Source organism: Heloderma suspectum, chromosome 3 (assembly GCF_057233095.1).
Source record: "Heloderma suspectum isolate Gila_16-S chromosome 3, 16-S_ref, whole genome shotgun sequence".
In the NCBI taxonomy this organism is placed as follows: domain Eukaryota; kingdom Metazoa; phylum Chordata; class Lepidosauria; order Squamata; family Helodermatidae; genus Heloderma; species Heloderma suspectum.
The window spans coordinates 233,686,667-233,702,722 of NC_139460.1; the positions used below are offsets into that span (position 1 = coordinate 233,686,667).

The following is a 16,056-nucleotide window of genomic DNA, read 5'->3' on the forward strand; positions in this document are numbered from 1 at the left end:
AAATTTCTGGACAAAATATATCCAGATGTTCCAGTATAGCTCAAGGGCAGCATCACTTTGACAGCAATGATGCTGTAATGCCTCCATCAGGTTGTGACAAAAAAGGAAATTTCGTTTACACTCACCACACACATACACACTTTACTTAAAAATAAAAAACCCATATACAACAGAGACAACATATTTCAGCACACTTAGTTATTTGCATCACAGAACAAAGATATGAATGATAATTCTCAATGGTCACTAAAGCTTCCCTGACTACAAATGTTTGTTGCTTGCCAAAAAGAATGTGAAAAGTTTGTTTTCAAAAAAAGAAACATAGTGAATCGATATATGCCCTGGGAGTTGCTTCTACATTGTAATTATGACAAAAACACTGAACTGGAATGCGTAAAACATTCTTAACATGCTTTGGTAGTTTATATACCTTAATCTATTCTAGTTTTGTATTCTATTTCAATGTAATTTCAGTGAATGCCTGCAACAGAAAACTGCAATAAGAAAATGCCTTTTCAGGTGTGTGCAACATTTCTGTGCAATTTTATTTCTGTTTTTATAACAACTCACTGTAGTTCAGTAAAGTATTTTCTCCCTCCCACCCCCATTATCATAAAGCTCGCAGTGTAGCAAATCATCTCTTTCTCTTTCTTTCTTTCTTTCTTTCTTTCTCCTGTAAAGGCAACAAGCAAATAAATACATGAGATAACAAGCTGGAATCTCATTACAATCAGCAGTATCACAGCATTACAATTAGGGCTTAAGTTCAATTAAATAAATCTTAGGCCAGAATCCCATATACACTTTACCGGAAGCCAGCCCTACTGAACACAATAAACTTACTTCTGAGTAAATATGCACAGGATTGCACTGTTAACTGATTCATCACATAGGTTTTACTCTGTTTATCAACATTTGGATGCATACATGTGCATATGGAGAATTTTGAAGAGGTCTATTTTCTTCGCTTTTAGATGATGTATCTATTGAAGAAGGTACCATCTTAGAAGACAAGACAGAATGAAGAATGCTTCCTGAAATGGGGTGCCTGCCATTTGCATCTTTAGAAAGTTTCTTTATTGCAAATTTAAAATCCGCTTGCCCAAACAGAAGCATCTTTTCAGGCTCCCATCCATTTCTGGGCCCAATTCAAAAGTACTGATTTTAATCTTTAAAGCCATTAATGGCTGGGAGACAAATTACCTGAAAGTTCGCCTCCTCCCCCATGTATCTATCTGGTCCCTGAAGTCATCTTCTGAGCCCCTTCTCTAGGTACCCCACACAAAAAAACAAGGTGCAGTGGGTGGCCACCGGGAAGAGCCTTTTCAGTGGTAGCATTTATGGAATCTCTTCCCCACAGAAGCTCAGCTGGTGCCTACTTTGTACTCTTTTCAACACCAGGTGACACCTGTTTAGTTTCCCAGGCATTTTAGCATTTTAATTTTTTAAGCTTAAACTCCTTCAGAGATTGTAGATTTCTGAATGTTACGAATGTAACCTGGTGTTCTTTGCTGAAAGGTTTGTTTTCTGCTGTAATACTTAATCTGAAGCATTTTTACCCTGCTCTTTAGCTAAAAAAGGCTCCCTAAGCGGCTTAAAAAGAACAGTAGTATGATAATCCCTGCCCTCAGGCTACAATCCAACAGGCATGACACATAAGGAAAAAAGGAAGAGGAGGGAAGAGGAAAACAGAAAGATGGAAACAGTTCAAAGTAGCCTGCTGGAATGGCTGTTGCTAAATAACAGTTGAGGGAGGGCCACCGGCAGCTGTTTTCTCAGCAGACGTGATTTCCATATTGCACAATGTGGAAGGGGCTCCCTTTCTCATTATGCAGCATACAAATGCAGAGAATTCCCAACAGAGGGAGAGAGTGATCTCTTCACCGATGGGCACCCCACTGCATTTCCGTGCTGCACAGTGTGAAAGGGGCTCCCACACAAGATGGAAAAGCTGTAAAAACCAACAATGAATAGCATGGGAGAGCGGGGGTGGAGGTCATGGGGAGGGAAGGTTCCCCCCACATGCTGCTCAGCTGATCAGAGATTACCATTCAGCAACAGGGAAAAGGGGGAAGGGCCTGAGAAGAAGCTGACGGGCTGAATGGGGAGGTCCTGTGGGCCATATCCGGCCCACGGGCCAGAGGTTCTCCACGTCTTATTTATGTATTTCCCTAGTTCCAGAACTACACTAGGGTCTCTACGAAACACAAACTGACCAGGGTATTAGTAACTTTCTCCTCCACAGTAATGTAAGGGTAAATCAAGCAGCAAATATGGGAAGCTAGCCCCCAATCTCTCTCAAACATTCAGGAGAGACATACAAAAAAAAGACAGATGTGCCAAAAGGCATGCCATTTATTTTAAAGATCTAGGATTTCATATAGGCATGGAAAAGCAAGGGGCAAATCAGCAAAGCAACATGTAAAGCGTTAGTTTTCAAGCACTAAAATAAAGTGAGTGCATCATAATCACTTGGAGGAAGAAGATCAAGTTTCAGGATTACACAGAGCATGAACACAATTACCAAACTCTCATGCCAAGGGGCTGTGTTGAAATCTTGCACAAGGGTGAAAAGGCCAAGTAATGTATAATAGATACAGAAATCGGCTTCCAAGGAATCACAACTTTCGTTTAAAAAGTAACTGTATAGTCCTAATAATTGCAAAGATACAGTTGGAAGTATGGGGGCAATGCCAGGTGACATGTCAGAAGCCAGAAGGGTAATAACATAAGGTATCTGGTGGACAGAGGACAGATCTCCTATTCAACAACTATACAGCTCCTTATCTTTCCCCATTAAATAAGCATAACAGATTATGAAAATTGTAAAACATACAGAACCGGAATAATTTGCATAATTTTGCACAGACTGCAGAATTCAGCCTTTAAAAAAAACTTTTTAGGCAGACTATTTTGAGCGGGAGGGGGATATGCTGAGTTCACACAGTCTTGGTCGTACCTAAGTTGTAAAGAATATTCTATCTATACTGTTTCCATTTTTACCACTAGTTTTAAGAATAATAAAGAAGCACGCTTTACTTTGCATTTTTAAGAGAGCAATGAAATACAGGCTTAATATGTTAAAGCTAGCCTCAACTGTTCCAGGTTTCTATAAAGATTTGTGTGTCTAAATTAGTGTGATCTTCCTCAAACATTTATTTTTGAAAAGAAATAACAAAGCTGCTCCAATACTTGGATTAGAGACCTTTTGAAAAAGAATAAAAAGTTGCTATCACAGTATGAAGAAGTCTTTGATAATTAGGCATTTTTTAAAATACAGGAATCTAACCTGCTAATGAGCACAATAGCTTTAAAAACATCTGATTAAAACAGAAGAAATAGATTATGCTAATGAGTTTTTTCCAAGACTTTACCTAGTTACCTCTTCCATAGATCTTTCAGAATCAACTATTAATTATATCATAATGAAAGCACAAAGTCTAGACTAATTGAGTTTGTGAGTCATCTACCTCGAAGGGAAACTTTTTGTGAGAGCAAAGTGAGTGATCCCAAAGACGAACCAAATGGAGTACAGTTTAGTTTCACCTTCAGCTTTTTGTAAGATTTTTTAGAAGTCAAAAGAAAAGTGATACTACCAGTTTTTTCTTCACTGGCTGTAATAATGGTAAGATTGTTTTCTTTCCAACAGCTATGTCAGGGATAGCCAACGTGGTGTCTCTGAACAGCAAAGCACCCCCAGACACCTTTCTTGGCACCCAACAAGTTGCTCTACCCCTCCCACTGTTTCACCCCAAGGAACACATCTTCTTACTGGCACCCGGGATCATTGTGAAATAGGTTTCTGTTGGTGCTGAAACCTGGGTTCAAAGGAGTTGTTTAGTGTCTTGGGGCTCAGCCCCCTCCTCTACCTTGCACTCAGTTCTTTTGGGCAGGCTAGTTGTCTTTTGTGACTAGCCATGCCTCCCATGGCAGCCATTTTATCAAATTGCTAAATGTGTCCACAGCCCCAAACAGTTACCTACCCTTGATCTGTGTTACTTAAAAGCAATAAACAAATTAATTCATACTGATAGCCCAATTCATGTTGCCAAGTGTGTACCATACATTTAAAGTCAAACTTTAATCATAATTCCAAAAGTATGTTTTCCTCTTCCTGAGAATGAAAAAAATCTAGGAATTCTGAATGGCAGAAAATTGAGTGCAACTGGAAAACTGGCAAGTAATTTCTAAACTTTGCAAATGTACATAATTAGCAAAATGCCTGTCATTGTGCCCCAATGAGGTCCTTTTCAACAGAAGTTAGACCATGCAGTATCAGGAGTGGGGGCAGTTATTTTTCCACAATACAACACTGTCTATGTGTAGCAATGTAAATGTTCCCCATAGGAGCAAATGGGAGCCATCCATTTATGAATAGAATAAAGGGGGGGAGTGGGGGTGGGGAGAACCCACCCGATGCAGCTGATGATTCCAATGTCTAATCCCCACCTCACCCCACCATACACACAGAAAACAGGTTATAGGTCCTTTTTCTCTCTTCAAAGGAAATGATGCTGCTGCTATCTTGAGAAAAAGCCCTGCTCCATATGCCTTTTCTCTATTCTGAGCAAGCTCATCTGCCATCAAAAGATCACACTACTGCCTATGCGTTTTTTATTCACTTGTCTTTGAACACCTTAAACTTCTCTATCAACCCAAATTCTTTCCTATTTTGAAATTCTTCTTCAAAGGTCACGTTGAAAAAGCCCTCCCTGGTCTACCTAGATTTCATCCTTTCTTTGTAAACGCTGCCAGTTTATTACCCCTTGTCTCTTTTTCCTCTGTCCCATCTGTCCAACTTGGGCCATGTCACTTCCGTGTACTGTATGATATCTAGCTTGCTGCCAGCAGCAAGTGTTAAGGAAGCAGCATTTCAACCTACCCATAGACAAACAATGGATCTTGGAAAACATCTATGACAGTAAAGATTTAGCTTGATTTTCACCTGTGGTTTTGTGGCTCATGAATGTCCTAGACCTGGGACTCTTTTCTTCTTATTCTACAAAGAATCAAGGAAGTCTTTTCGTAGCACAGTGTACCCAGAGAACCAACACAGCAGACAATGCCCAACATGCTGAAATCCCATCATGGATTTTAAGGGATATCAAGAAGAGAAGAAACTAATTAAAGTTGAAATATCCTGAATATAATCTTTATCTGTTGACTCAGCTCAAGAGATTAAATCCCTATATACTTGGTTATATGAGAGAAAGAGAGAGAGAGATTAGTGATCCCTTCCCAGCTGTTAAGGAGCAATACCTGAATATAGATTTCTTGTGGGAGTCCATAAGAGAAGACAAAACATGTGATTGGAATGATGTCAGTTCCCCAAAGGCACCAACTCATACTTATACAGAAAGAAAGACATCTCCATACCTTTATATATACACAAGAGGAAATATAACAGAGTGATGCCTTTATTAGTGCCCAAAGCAGAAGAATAATGGACTACAATAGTTCATCCTGGCAATAGGCAGAGTTGGAAATAATGTGGGCGGCTGATGTACAACATTTCTAATGTTGTTACATGAATATGCTTCTTCCATAAATGCAGCACTTTCAGTCCTGTTTTGACCAAACATTGCCAAAGTCCCAGGAGCAAGTCCTATTTTGTCAATACCAGCAGTCATAACATTTGAATCCGAAAGGTAGGAAAAACTACCTTGACTTGTTCGAGAAAATAAGCCCCACTGCATGGCTAACAAGCCAACCTGGCTGCGTTCAGACAACATGCTAACCCATGGTTCAACAAACAACCCACAGTTCAAAACAACCCGCACTCAACCACTGAGTGTGGGTTAGCGTGTTGTGTGAACAGCCCCTTTGTATGAGTAAGAGCAGTGCAAGTTGACTAGAGAAGCCTGCAGGGGCAGCAGCCAGAAATCAGGCAGCAGCTATAGAGACAGACAAGAAGGAAGGAATGAAGGAAGGAAGGAAGGAAGGAAGGAAGGAAGGAAGGAGCAGCCAGCAGGTAGTTTTGCAAGTGGGGGGGTCACTATTTCTTTTTTTTATTTTTAGGGTGCGTGTTTTTCTTTTTTAAACCTGGAGGTCTATGGGAAAGAAGTGTGGGAGGGGGGCATTTCCCTGGAGCCCCAGCCCCTCACTATTTTTCCTTACTGCTTTTTTTCTATTTTTAACATAGCATCCATGGGATGTGAGAGCAATTCTGAGGCATATGGTGATTGAACCAGGACTCCCCATTGCTTCAATATTCCCCCCCCAACCTATTTTTTAACCTCTCGTCCTGTGCGTGTGGGAGTGATTATGGGTTGGCATATCTAAGGCACCTTCTACTCCTCATTATTTATTTAATATACTTCTTTAACACAGCCTCAGTTTGTCTTTCTGTGCAATGGGTTGCTCTAAAGCACAAACTGTGGGTTCAAAGGACTGATTTTCAAGTAGAAGAACTACATTTCTGGTTCTTTGGCAAGAACATCAGACAAATTGTTTTGGCACCTGTTCTCTTGGCCTACTTCATTCAAAATGCCTTGGGACTTCAGTGCTTAAGAGAAGAATACTTTGGCTTCTGCCATTGGCCAGGCACTGGGAGGATGCATCCCCTGCTTGCCTTGAAGAACATGGTAAGGGAAGACCAGCCTAGCCCACTGATTGGTCAACAGAGGAAAAGTTAAGGAAACTTGCTTAGCCCCTCTCTGCCAGAAAGAACACTCGCCTCCAACTGCCAGTTACTCTGGGACAACTGTTAGGTTTGGAGCTTGTGTGTGGGTGTGGGTGCGTATCATTATGATATACTCTAAGACGCTGTGAGGATCATTTGATTGAAAAGGCAGGATATAAACATTCTAGATAAATGATTCATATACAGTAACAGGCCTGCTATCTCTTACGTCACACCTTTTTCTGAAATAAAAAAAAATGTATTCTCTATTAGACCCTGACAACCTACTTAGTCCTTGAAGCTGTTCAGAAGTAGACTGATCCAGAAACTGTGCCCACTCACTAATTGTCATAGTGGAATCTGAACCAGTCGAAACAAAACAGCAACCTAAGACTCTGGAGAGCTTTCACCCACACAGCTGCCGACAAAGGAGAATGGGCAGCTTGGCACCCAGTAGTCTGCAAGTCCCCAAGCAAAGCTCTTTCTTAGGCTTAACTGCACTTCTCTCCCTATCCAGAACCTCAAAAGGCAGAAAAGGAGTTGAACAGAAGAAATGTAACATAAAACGAACAAAAGGAAACTGAAGCAACACAGAGAAAAAGAGGGTTCCTCCCTCAGTCATGACATCATTTCTGGAGGCCATTCTGGCGACCCCATCTGCCAAGCATCCAACTGCCATCCCCACAGAAGGGAATGTAGCCATGTTTCACTGCATTTGTTATTTAGCTCAATCAATGTAGATGAATACAAAGAAACACACTTCAGTCCATTTGGCTCTCCCTCACCTGCCACCAATCAGCAGTCATTCCACCCGGTTGCAGCAGGGGGAGTGATGGGAAAGTATGGCCTTCTCCATCATCTTAGCTAAGAAGACAGGCTCCATTTGGGTCCTCCTCTCTCTCTCTCTCTCTCTCTCGCCTGTTTCTATTCAAACTGTGCACTGCAGCGTGGGATGCTGCAGCAGGAGGAAGAAGGAAATTAGCAGAAGCTGGCAAAAAAATAACCACCAAACAAACCCTGTGTTAGTGAACGTGCTGGCACTTTCACTCACACAAGGGGCACTTTGGGTCCTGTGTAATTTGGTGAAACATAGTATGAACTTCAGAAGAGGGGGGAAATGTGTGCGTGTGTGTGTGTGGGGGGGGGGGAGAAGTCTAAACTAGACATCCAGCAAGGATGAGGGAAAAGATGCCAGATTTTTTTAAAAAAATCTATAGAGAAGTATGGTTGTTATAACCAGGTTGCTTTTCTTGTGATAGTGTTACTCTTGAAACAGTCCATCGTGTATGTCTTAGGTACCAAGACAACTTCTTTTTATCCCAGTGTCAATGGAGCTGCAAAGTCAGCAACTTTAGAAAGTGCCTCAACTGTCATATTTGTCACTTAAACGTCAGGGACAGGCACATGCTCCAAGTCAAAATAAAATGGAGCCAGTAATAATTCCCCCTCTTAAGGAAAAATAGTAGTTGGTAGACTCCAGCATGACAGCCATATTCTATGGTTCATTGTTCACTACAGACTTGCCACTTGAGGGCAGAACGCATGATAAATTGAAATAAAACATGACCATGTTAAACAAAATATATTGCCCAGGTAAAAAAAGGCACCACAGGTGACAATATTTCAACTATAGTGACTTAATGATAACATTTCACTTTTATATCATCAGTCTCTTAAAAAATACTAACACAAACAAGATAAACCTAATAAAGGGAGGGGGGGAAATCAAGATTAGAACTAAAATACCATCAGGCTTCTCTTGCATTTCCCCCAATCTTAAACAAGATTGGGGGAAATGCAATCTAAACTTGCATTTCCCCCAATCTTGGTAAAAGAAAGAAAAACAGCCTCTGAACAGCTTCAAACAAAATGTTGCAAATATTCAAATTTAACATGTACATAAAATATCTTTAAAAAAAAGAAATTCTGTGCAACTTTGGCAAACACTACACTAACTCCTGGCATGTGCATACAATACCCAAAGTCCACAATGTGTGTGTGTGTGTGTGTGTGTGTGTGTGTATGTATAACATTCATATAATTCTAAGCAGGACAATAATCCTAAATTGTATATGCACATGAGCACTAAAGTGCAAATTCTGAAGTAATATACAATTTCTATTTTAGGCACTAAGAATATATTCCTTTAAAAGCTGCAATCATATACTGGAGATCCAGCTAAGGGGCTGTAGGATTTGGAAGAAGGATTTGGCAGAACACTAGTTACTCCACTCCCTTGCCAGATATATTGCTGAAACACTCTGCTGATGGAACAGCTGAAACAAGATGGAGTCACTGGGCAGAATCAAACAGGGTGCTTATGCCCCCACCGATTCTGTTGTGCCCTGCTGATTCTGTTGCACAAGCAGGACCCACCACTTGCTCAACAGAGATTTAGCACTTCCCAGAGGAAGCCCCCAAACAAGCGGAAATGCTACTTTCTTGAGTGGGACAGGTCAGCAGAGCTTCGTTATGAGAGCTCCACCAACCTGCCCCATTCCAGAAACAAGCACTTCTGCTCGCTTCCAGTTGCCCCTGGAAGCACTAAATCTTTGTTCCGCAAGCAGTGGGCACTGTTTGTGGATGAGAATTGGTAGGCTGCAAGGGAATTGGCAAAGGTATAAGCACCCCGTTGAATTCTGCCCATGGGTGGGACATGAGTGACACAGGGGAGGAGCACACTTACACATTATCCTATATCTCTTCGATCTGTGCCTGTACCCCTGGCAACACCACATTACACCAGTCCTAGACCTGGTGCAGAACATTTTCCTCACAGTGAAAAGGGGTGGGGGAATAAAAAATAGCCACTCCCACATTGAGGACCACCCCAGCCACATCATCACAACAGAGCATACTATATGATATTACTCAACATGCAATGACATCACACCACTACCACATTGGGAGACCGTAACTCAGATGAGGCATGGGACTATGATGACAAGGCATGGGACTATTGCATGCTATTCTTTCTCTGTCTCTCCTTTCGCTCCCCACAAGCTGCTCTCTCAGAAGTAACGCATCCATGACACAACCCATTCCACGCTAACCATGAGGGAGGTCCACCCCATAACCAGCAGTAGTGATGAGGATGCTCCTGGCTGTTCCTCCATGTGGTTAGCCTTCTTGCTTCAAGCAGGCTTCTGTACCCTTGCAAGCTTAATGACAGACAATTTTGAAATAGATTAAAGTATTCCTAACATGGAGCTGGTGTCGGATGGGTGCTGTTGCCAGGGTATATGAAGCACTCCGTTGGGAGAGGGGCAACAAGTAGGGATTACTAGCTGTGCCCCTGGGGCCAGAGTGACAGTGCCATGGCATCGCTATCTGTGTGTGTGTGTGTGTGTGTGTGTGTGTATGGGGGGGGGTGCCCCTGTCATTGTGTGTTCATTAGATCCCTCTGTGTGTAGGTGTCATGTGGACATCGTCACTGACCTAGTCCCTGATGGGTGGGTTATTGTGTCTATTGTTTTTATGCCATTTCTGTATTTTCTACATGTGTCTTCTTCCTCTCCCTTCCTGGGCTGAGCACCTACTGAGCATGCTGATTGTTCTACCTATGTAGCATCAGCGTGTCTCTCGTCCCAGCAGAATTCGAGCAGGTATTTCTCTGCCCTCGAGGCTCCTCAAGGATAGGTTATCCCCTGCCCCTGGTGGCCACGATGTCTAAGATAAAGTGTAGGATTCTCTCCTTCTGTACTGGTTTTTTTATACGCATATATCCTGAATCTAACAAAGCTAAGAAAACCTGATAAAATAAAACTTGAGAATTTTCCCCAGATTTAACTGAAGCCAAAAAGCTGTTTTTCAGATATGAAACGAAGTAGCAAGGTTTATAATCAAAACTGCATAATACTTCACAGGATGTTCTGTTATCAAAATCCACAAAATTTCAAAGAACTGGTTCTTATGTTTTCTGAGAAGCTCAAGTCAGAACAAACTAAGAGATAATGCAACTAGGCATAACACAATAAAAGATATTACCTCTGCAATGCATTATTGCTGCCAATTATAAGAATCACTTCAACTTAATTTCAAAAGCGCAATCACCCTCACCCTCAACTGTAACAGTCTCTTTTTAAAATTTCAAACTGTATTACATTAAGGCAATAACTCACCTTCCAGCTATAATATTGGTCTCCCTTATTGCAAAAATACATTTCATAAATACTTCATCGACAAGTCAAGCTAATTCAGGTTAATTTTATTGTATTTTGGTGCTATCTCACATTTGTGTGCAATTACCTCTATCATTTTATTGCTATACCGGAAAGTAATCAGAGCAATTATTTGAAAAAGAAGGCATATAAATTCTAAGTCACAGTTGCTGGCATTTTTGATAAAACAGCAGCTTTATCTCAGAAAGTGGCAGGGACATCAGATAAATCATGCATCAGTCAAGTGCAGCTGACCCCCAAGTGCATTACACAATATCAGAAGTGCTTCAAAAGAAACTTTCCTGCATCATCCATCATCTTCCATAATACTAAAATAGCTACACCTGAGGAGTCAGAACTAGAGAATAATAATAATAAAAAATCATCCAAGCAATATGGGTAACACTATTAAAAACACTTCCCTTTAAACTAAACTATAGGAAGCAGTAGAATCTGCTTGTAAACAAATAGGACTATTTCCGTAGCCATCTTCAAAATAAAGTCAAACGAATAGTTCTACAAATACTGGCATCTCAACTAAATTCTAGTCACAATACTTGTACAACCCTAAACTGAAATGAATATTATACACACACAGAGAGGGGGGGAGGGGGGGAGGGAATAGCCATATTACAAAAAGCAGAAAATGTGTGCTCCCTATTTTAGATTATCTCATTTGGCTACCTCTCCCAACATCCAAGTCCGCACCATGCAAGGAAAGCTGAGTTATCTTTTCCTAAAAGAATGAAAGCAACGACTACAGCAGCTAGGGAGGAGATGACACCACCAGGTTTTCAATCAGTTATAAACAGCATGGTGTAAAAGCCTCCACTTTAACTAAACTTCTTACCTCACCTTTAATTTCAAACAGAAATAACATACACATCTTAAGTCTGACATGGCAAACCTATCCCCATATGTTTTTAAAAGAATGAACAGCTACTGAAGACACCAGAGGGGAGAAAAACTGAAGATGAGGTGAAGCATTCCTGGGTCCTTCTGCCCAGCTGCATCTCTCTTATTCCACTCCCAGCACCCCACCCTATTTTTACAGGGAATAACAAAAAACATAAAAATATGGAATTGCATAGATTTTTCATAGGACTTGTGATGCAGTCACAAAGTATCACTGGCTAGCTAGCTTGACAGGTTCAGAGCAAAAGCTCTTCAAAGTTTTGATACATCCATTCAAAACTGATGATGAACCATGGTCTTTACATCACAACTGTTAACAGAATGCTCTATGGCCATTGAGATGTGAACTGACAGTCTACATCTCTTCATGACTGTTTTGCTTAAATAAAGGAGTGAAATGCTCATCGTTATCACAGACAGGGTGTGTATATGTGTACACATATGTGTAGAAGAGCCTGGTGGGCTTCTCAAAGACAGGTTTTCCCCTGCCCCTAGTGGCCATGATGTCTAGAATAAAGTTCAGGATTGTCCCCTTCTCTACTAGGGGGCCATTTACATGGCACCACTTTCAACTTTCACTCCATCGCACCTGCGCAGCATTGCAGCTGTGAATTAGCTTCTGCTGTGGTACATGCACGATTTACTGTCGACTTCTCCAACAGGAAAGTCCGCTGTGCTCTGACACATAGCCGTTGAAGCGAAGTAAAGTGCGGCAGTCATGCTGCCCTTTTTTACCATTTTACCAGCTGCGTAGGCAAGTGAGGGTGGGAGTGCAACACTTTGGGTTTTAGTGGCTGTTTTGTATTTTAGGGGTTCTTTTGTGTCTGCCTGTTCCTCATTAGGTAAAATGTAGGTGGTCTGCTCCTTCATTACCATGCCAACAGTTTGGCAGTTCTCCAGCCCGTGACTCTCGTGATGGTTCGCACACACTACGGCATGTGCCCATGAGAGGTACGTGCCTACCCATCATTCCAAAATGGTGGCTGGAGGGAAGTTGGTCCTGGACCTTCTGCTCCCCCGAGACCCCCCCAACCCTTGGCCACTGACTCCAAAGCAGCCATTCTGAAGATACGAAGCTGCAAAGGTGCTTGCAAAAGTGTGGTTGAAGAAATGAGCACGCTTCCCCATGCCTTTGTAACTGCGCAGCCGTGAAGTAACAGGGAGGAGTGAAAGGGGGGGCACACAAGCACTAGGCATGCCTACTACATGCTCAAACCAAACCAAAAACATTGGAGCAAAATGTGTCTTTGGAAATCTGCATTTTCCGGATAAAAACTATGGTTAGGCTGCGAAGTGGTGACTGCATCATATGCACCGAAGGACCTCGAATCGCAGAGGCCCTAGAGTTAATGGCTCATGTACAGGGCCCAGATTGCAGCCAGTTAATTTTGTCCCATAGAACTGAATGGAGATCACTGAGGCAGCCCATATCTACATAGCTCCACCTCTACCTGCATACTCTTGATCATGCTAGAATGTGATGAAAATAGAGGGATTGGCGCTTTTTTTAGTGAGAGAAATCTGAATATGTTTTACCGCTTGATAGGAGGAGAAATAATACAGTGAGAAATTGACGAAGCATATAGATATTTAGAAAATATTACAGATAATTAAGACTATCAAAAGCCTGACATGTAATGAAATGAAAACAACAGAAGAAATTGGGAGAAAAACAAATTAACACCTTAACCTAAGCATAACAAGTTTTTCCTAGGGGTTTTTTTTGGTGGGGGGAGGGGGAAGCCAGGGGAAGCATAGACCAAGTTGTTTCTCAAGCAGGTAAAAAATACCCCAGTTAATAAAACGCCACACCTGCTGACATCTCCTGGCTCTGGCTGCCATCTGGCTTACAGATCTCAGTTACACTGAATGAGCACACTCGCTGCCACCAAAAGAAAAAGATCACTACAAATGTACCCTATACATAAAAGTTTGAATATGATCTATATATAAAGTAAGGTGCACCTTAGGTAGGATACCAACTACTAATGTTTAACTAAACAATTTAAACAATATAGTTTTCTACAGACTTTAGATTTATTTAAGAAATAATTGATTTTCCATTAATTCCCTTGACCCATAATATCTATTCAAATACAAAATTGAGGTTTTGTTATCTATTTTAAAAAGATTCATCTAGTCACAGAAGGGAAGAAAACAGCTCAGTTAACCCTAAAAATACAGCAATGTTCAATTAGGTTATGGTCTGTGGAAGATAGATATGTGATGCGGAAAGGTCCACTGCTGCCTGTTACCAACCATGACAGAGCTACTGAGATTTACAATGCAGCATCAATCTTGTCAACTGGATTCTTAACACTGACTGCTGGACACTGGGGAAAGATGCCAACTATGTTATGCGAATTCTTCTCCAACATTATTACTTTGTATGTGCACCTAAATCCAGTATCTCCCCACTCAAAGCAACTTACTTTTCGATGAAGTTTTGATGCCATGTTAAGCACACAAAGGAGCTCAGCCTATGAGAAAGGAAAAATGAAACATGTTAGAAGAAATGCAAAAGCATACATTTCATAAACTGCTAAAAGATGGCATTGGGCATGTTATTACTTCTCTTATAATACAAAATCACACACACACACACACACACAAAATGGACTCTGAATTTTACAACATACAATCCAAAAGAGAGGATGGGAATTCTCTTTTCTTGCAAGCAAACAGGAATTTTGAAGTTCAGTAGGTCATCTATCATCTGTAATGAGTCATAATCAACAGATGACATTATGAGGACTTCTCTCATCGCACGCCCTGTAAAACAGGGTTCCACAGGATAACAGAATAGCTTAAGACACATCCGAAAGCCTGTAAAAATATTGCTTAAAATATACTGCACTGTAGCTACTAAGCACCATTTTTCTTTTTCCATATACATATTTGTTTCCTTCCTTAGATTAAACAAGATATACACTAAAGGTATTCTGAGATATAAGAAAAGATGTAAAAACAAAAATAAACATTACGTTAAAATGATAAGAGATCTTTCTATAATGCTGCAGCAGCAATAACTTTATTTAGATTTAGGTTGTAAGATTGCTTTCAGCAGACAGCAACTGAGGACATAATCCCCCAACCTTAAACACGTATACATGAAAGCTAGTTCCACTGGAATTATTTGAAATTATTTTCAAATAAACAGGTTTTGGACTGAGGTTATCCTTAAAAAATATCACTCAATTACTTTATAACTGCTGACAGCAATGTTGTTTCCCATAACCCAACTTCAACTGTATTTACTGTCCATCGAAAGACAGTACAGACACCATTCACCAAGCTGTAACTTATCATAGTGTTCTTGTAACCACTCAATTAGCAGGTCTTCTGAATTGTCCTGCCTATTGATGGTGAATATTTTAGCACTCCTCTGCTTCCCTAGATTTCTGATCAGGAACATAAGTCAAGTAAGCTTTCTCTCTCCACTTAGCAGCACAATACAGATGACCAGCTTTCCAAGTGGTTACCTACACATCATGGTAAGTTACCAGTTGGGGTCTCTGTCTCATTTATTTCAGTAGAACTTACTTCAAAGTAAGCATACTTAGAACATGCTAAGATGCTAACATAGCATGGAAGGCGAAAGCCAACAGCACAAAAACATGTGCCAAAAGACTTATCTAAAGGCACGGATGTATCCCCCCAAAAGCCCCTGTGGTGGTGGACCATGCCCAATCAACTTGTAGTTTTAGCAACATAAGATAAAAAAATCTGCACAAGGTCATCCAAATATTAGGAATACTTCATTTTGTTTGCCGGAGGTCTTTCTTTGCTAAGTCAGACACGTGTACAGGGAGTATTCTCAGATCTTAATTAGAGGGGTGGGGATGTTGAATCCTTAACAAGAAGTGGACTTCTCCCAAGTGTTTTAGTTAAATGTGTGTTAAAAATAAAGAGCTTTGAGCAGCCTGAATAGAAATTATATCCCCTTTCAATCATGCTAACCCAATTTAGTACAGGTAGCACAACCAGCCAAGACCTAGATTTAAAAGATGAAATGGGGTGGAAGGAGGCACATAATTTTCAAAACTGATTGAGGCTTTTGTTTGCAATTGTTCAATTAAGGATGCTTTGTAAGAATAGCAATTATTTTCAAGAATTTACATGTGTTTGTTTTATTTCCAGGTCATTTCCATTTATGTGGCTCTAGACCTTTTCCTATTTTATTTCATTATTTCATTTTTAAGTGTGCATCACACCTGATGGAGATAATTCACTGTACGTTTTAAAGTTATAAGGTACAAAGTATAAACCTTTACTTTGAGAGCAACAAGCCAGAATTCTGAAATCTAACTATTTGAAAGAGGTCAAAATGCCTTTTTACCCCAACATTAAAATCAGTAA

General features: G+C 40.7%; 1 protein-coding gene across 12 annotated transcripts in view; it reads right to left on the reverse strand.

Moving 5' to 3' along the window:
• The window catches only part of MGMT (O-6-methylguanine-DNA methyltransferase), a 280,294-nt gene that overhangs the window by 241,910 nt on the left and 22,328 nt on the right, over positions 1-16,056 (reverse strand). For all 12 annotated transcript variants that reach the window (XR_014789449.1, XM_084845948.1, XM_084845949.1 and 9 more), the window contains one exon: positions 14,130-14,177. Coding sequence is in view for 11 of the 12 variants with exons in the window: in XM_084845948.1 (XP_084702074.1) it covers positions 14,130-14,177 (48 nt within the window). In the remaining variant the exon portion in view is untranslated. The remainder of the gene's footprint in view (positions 1-14,129; positions 14,178-16,056) is intronic.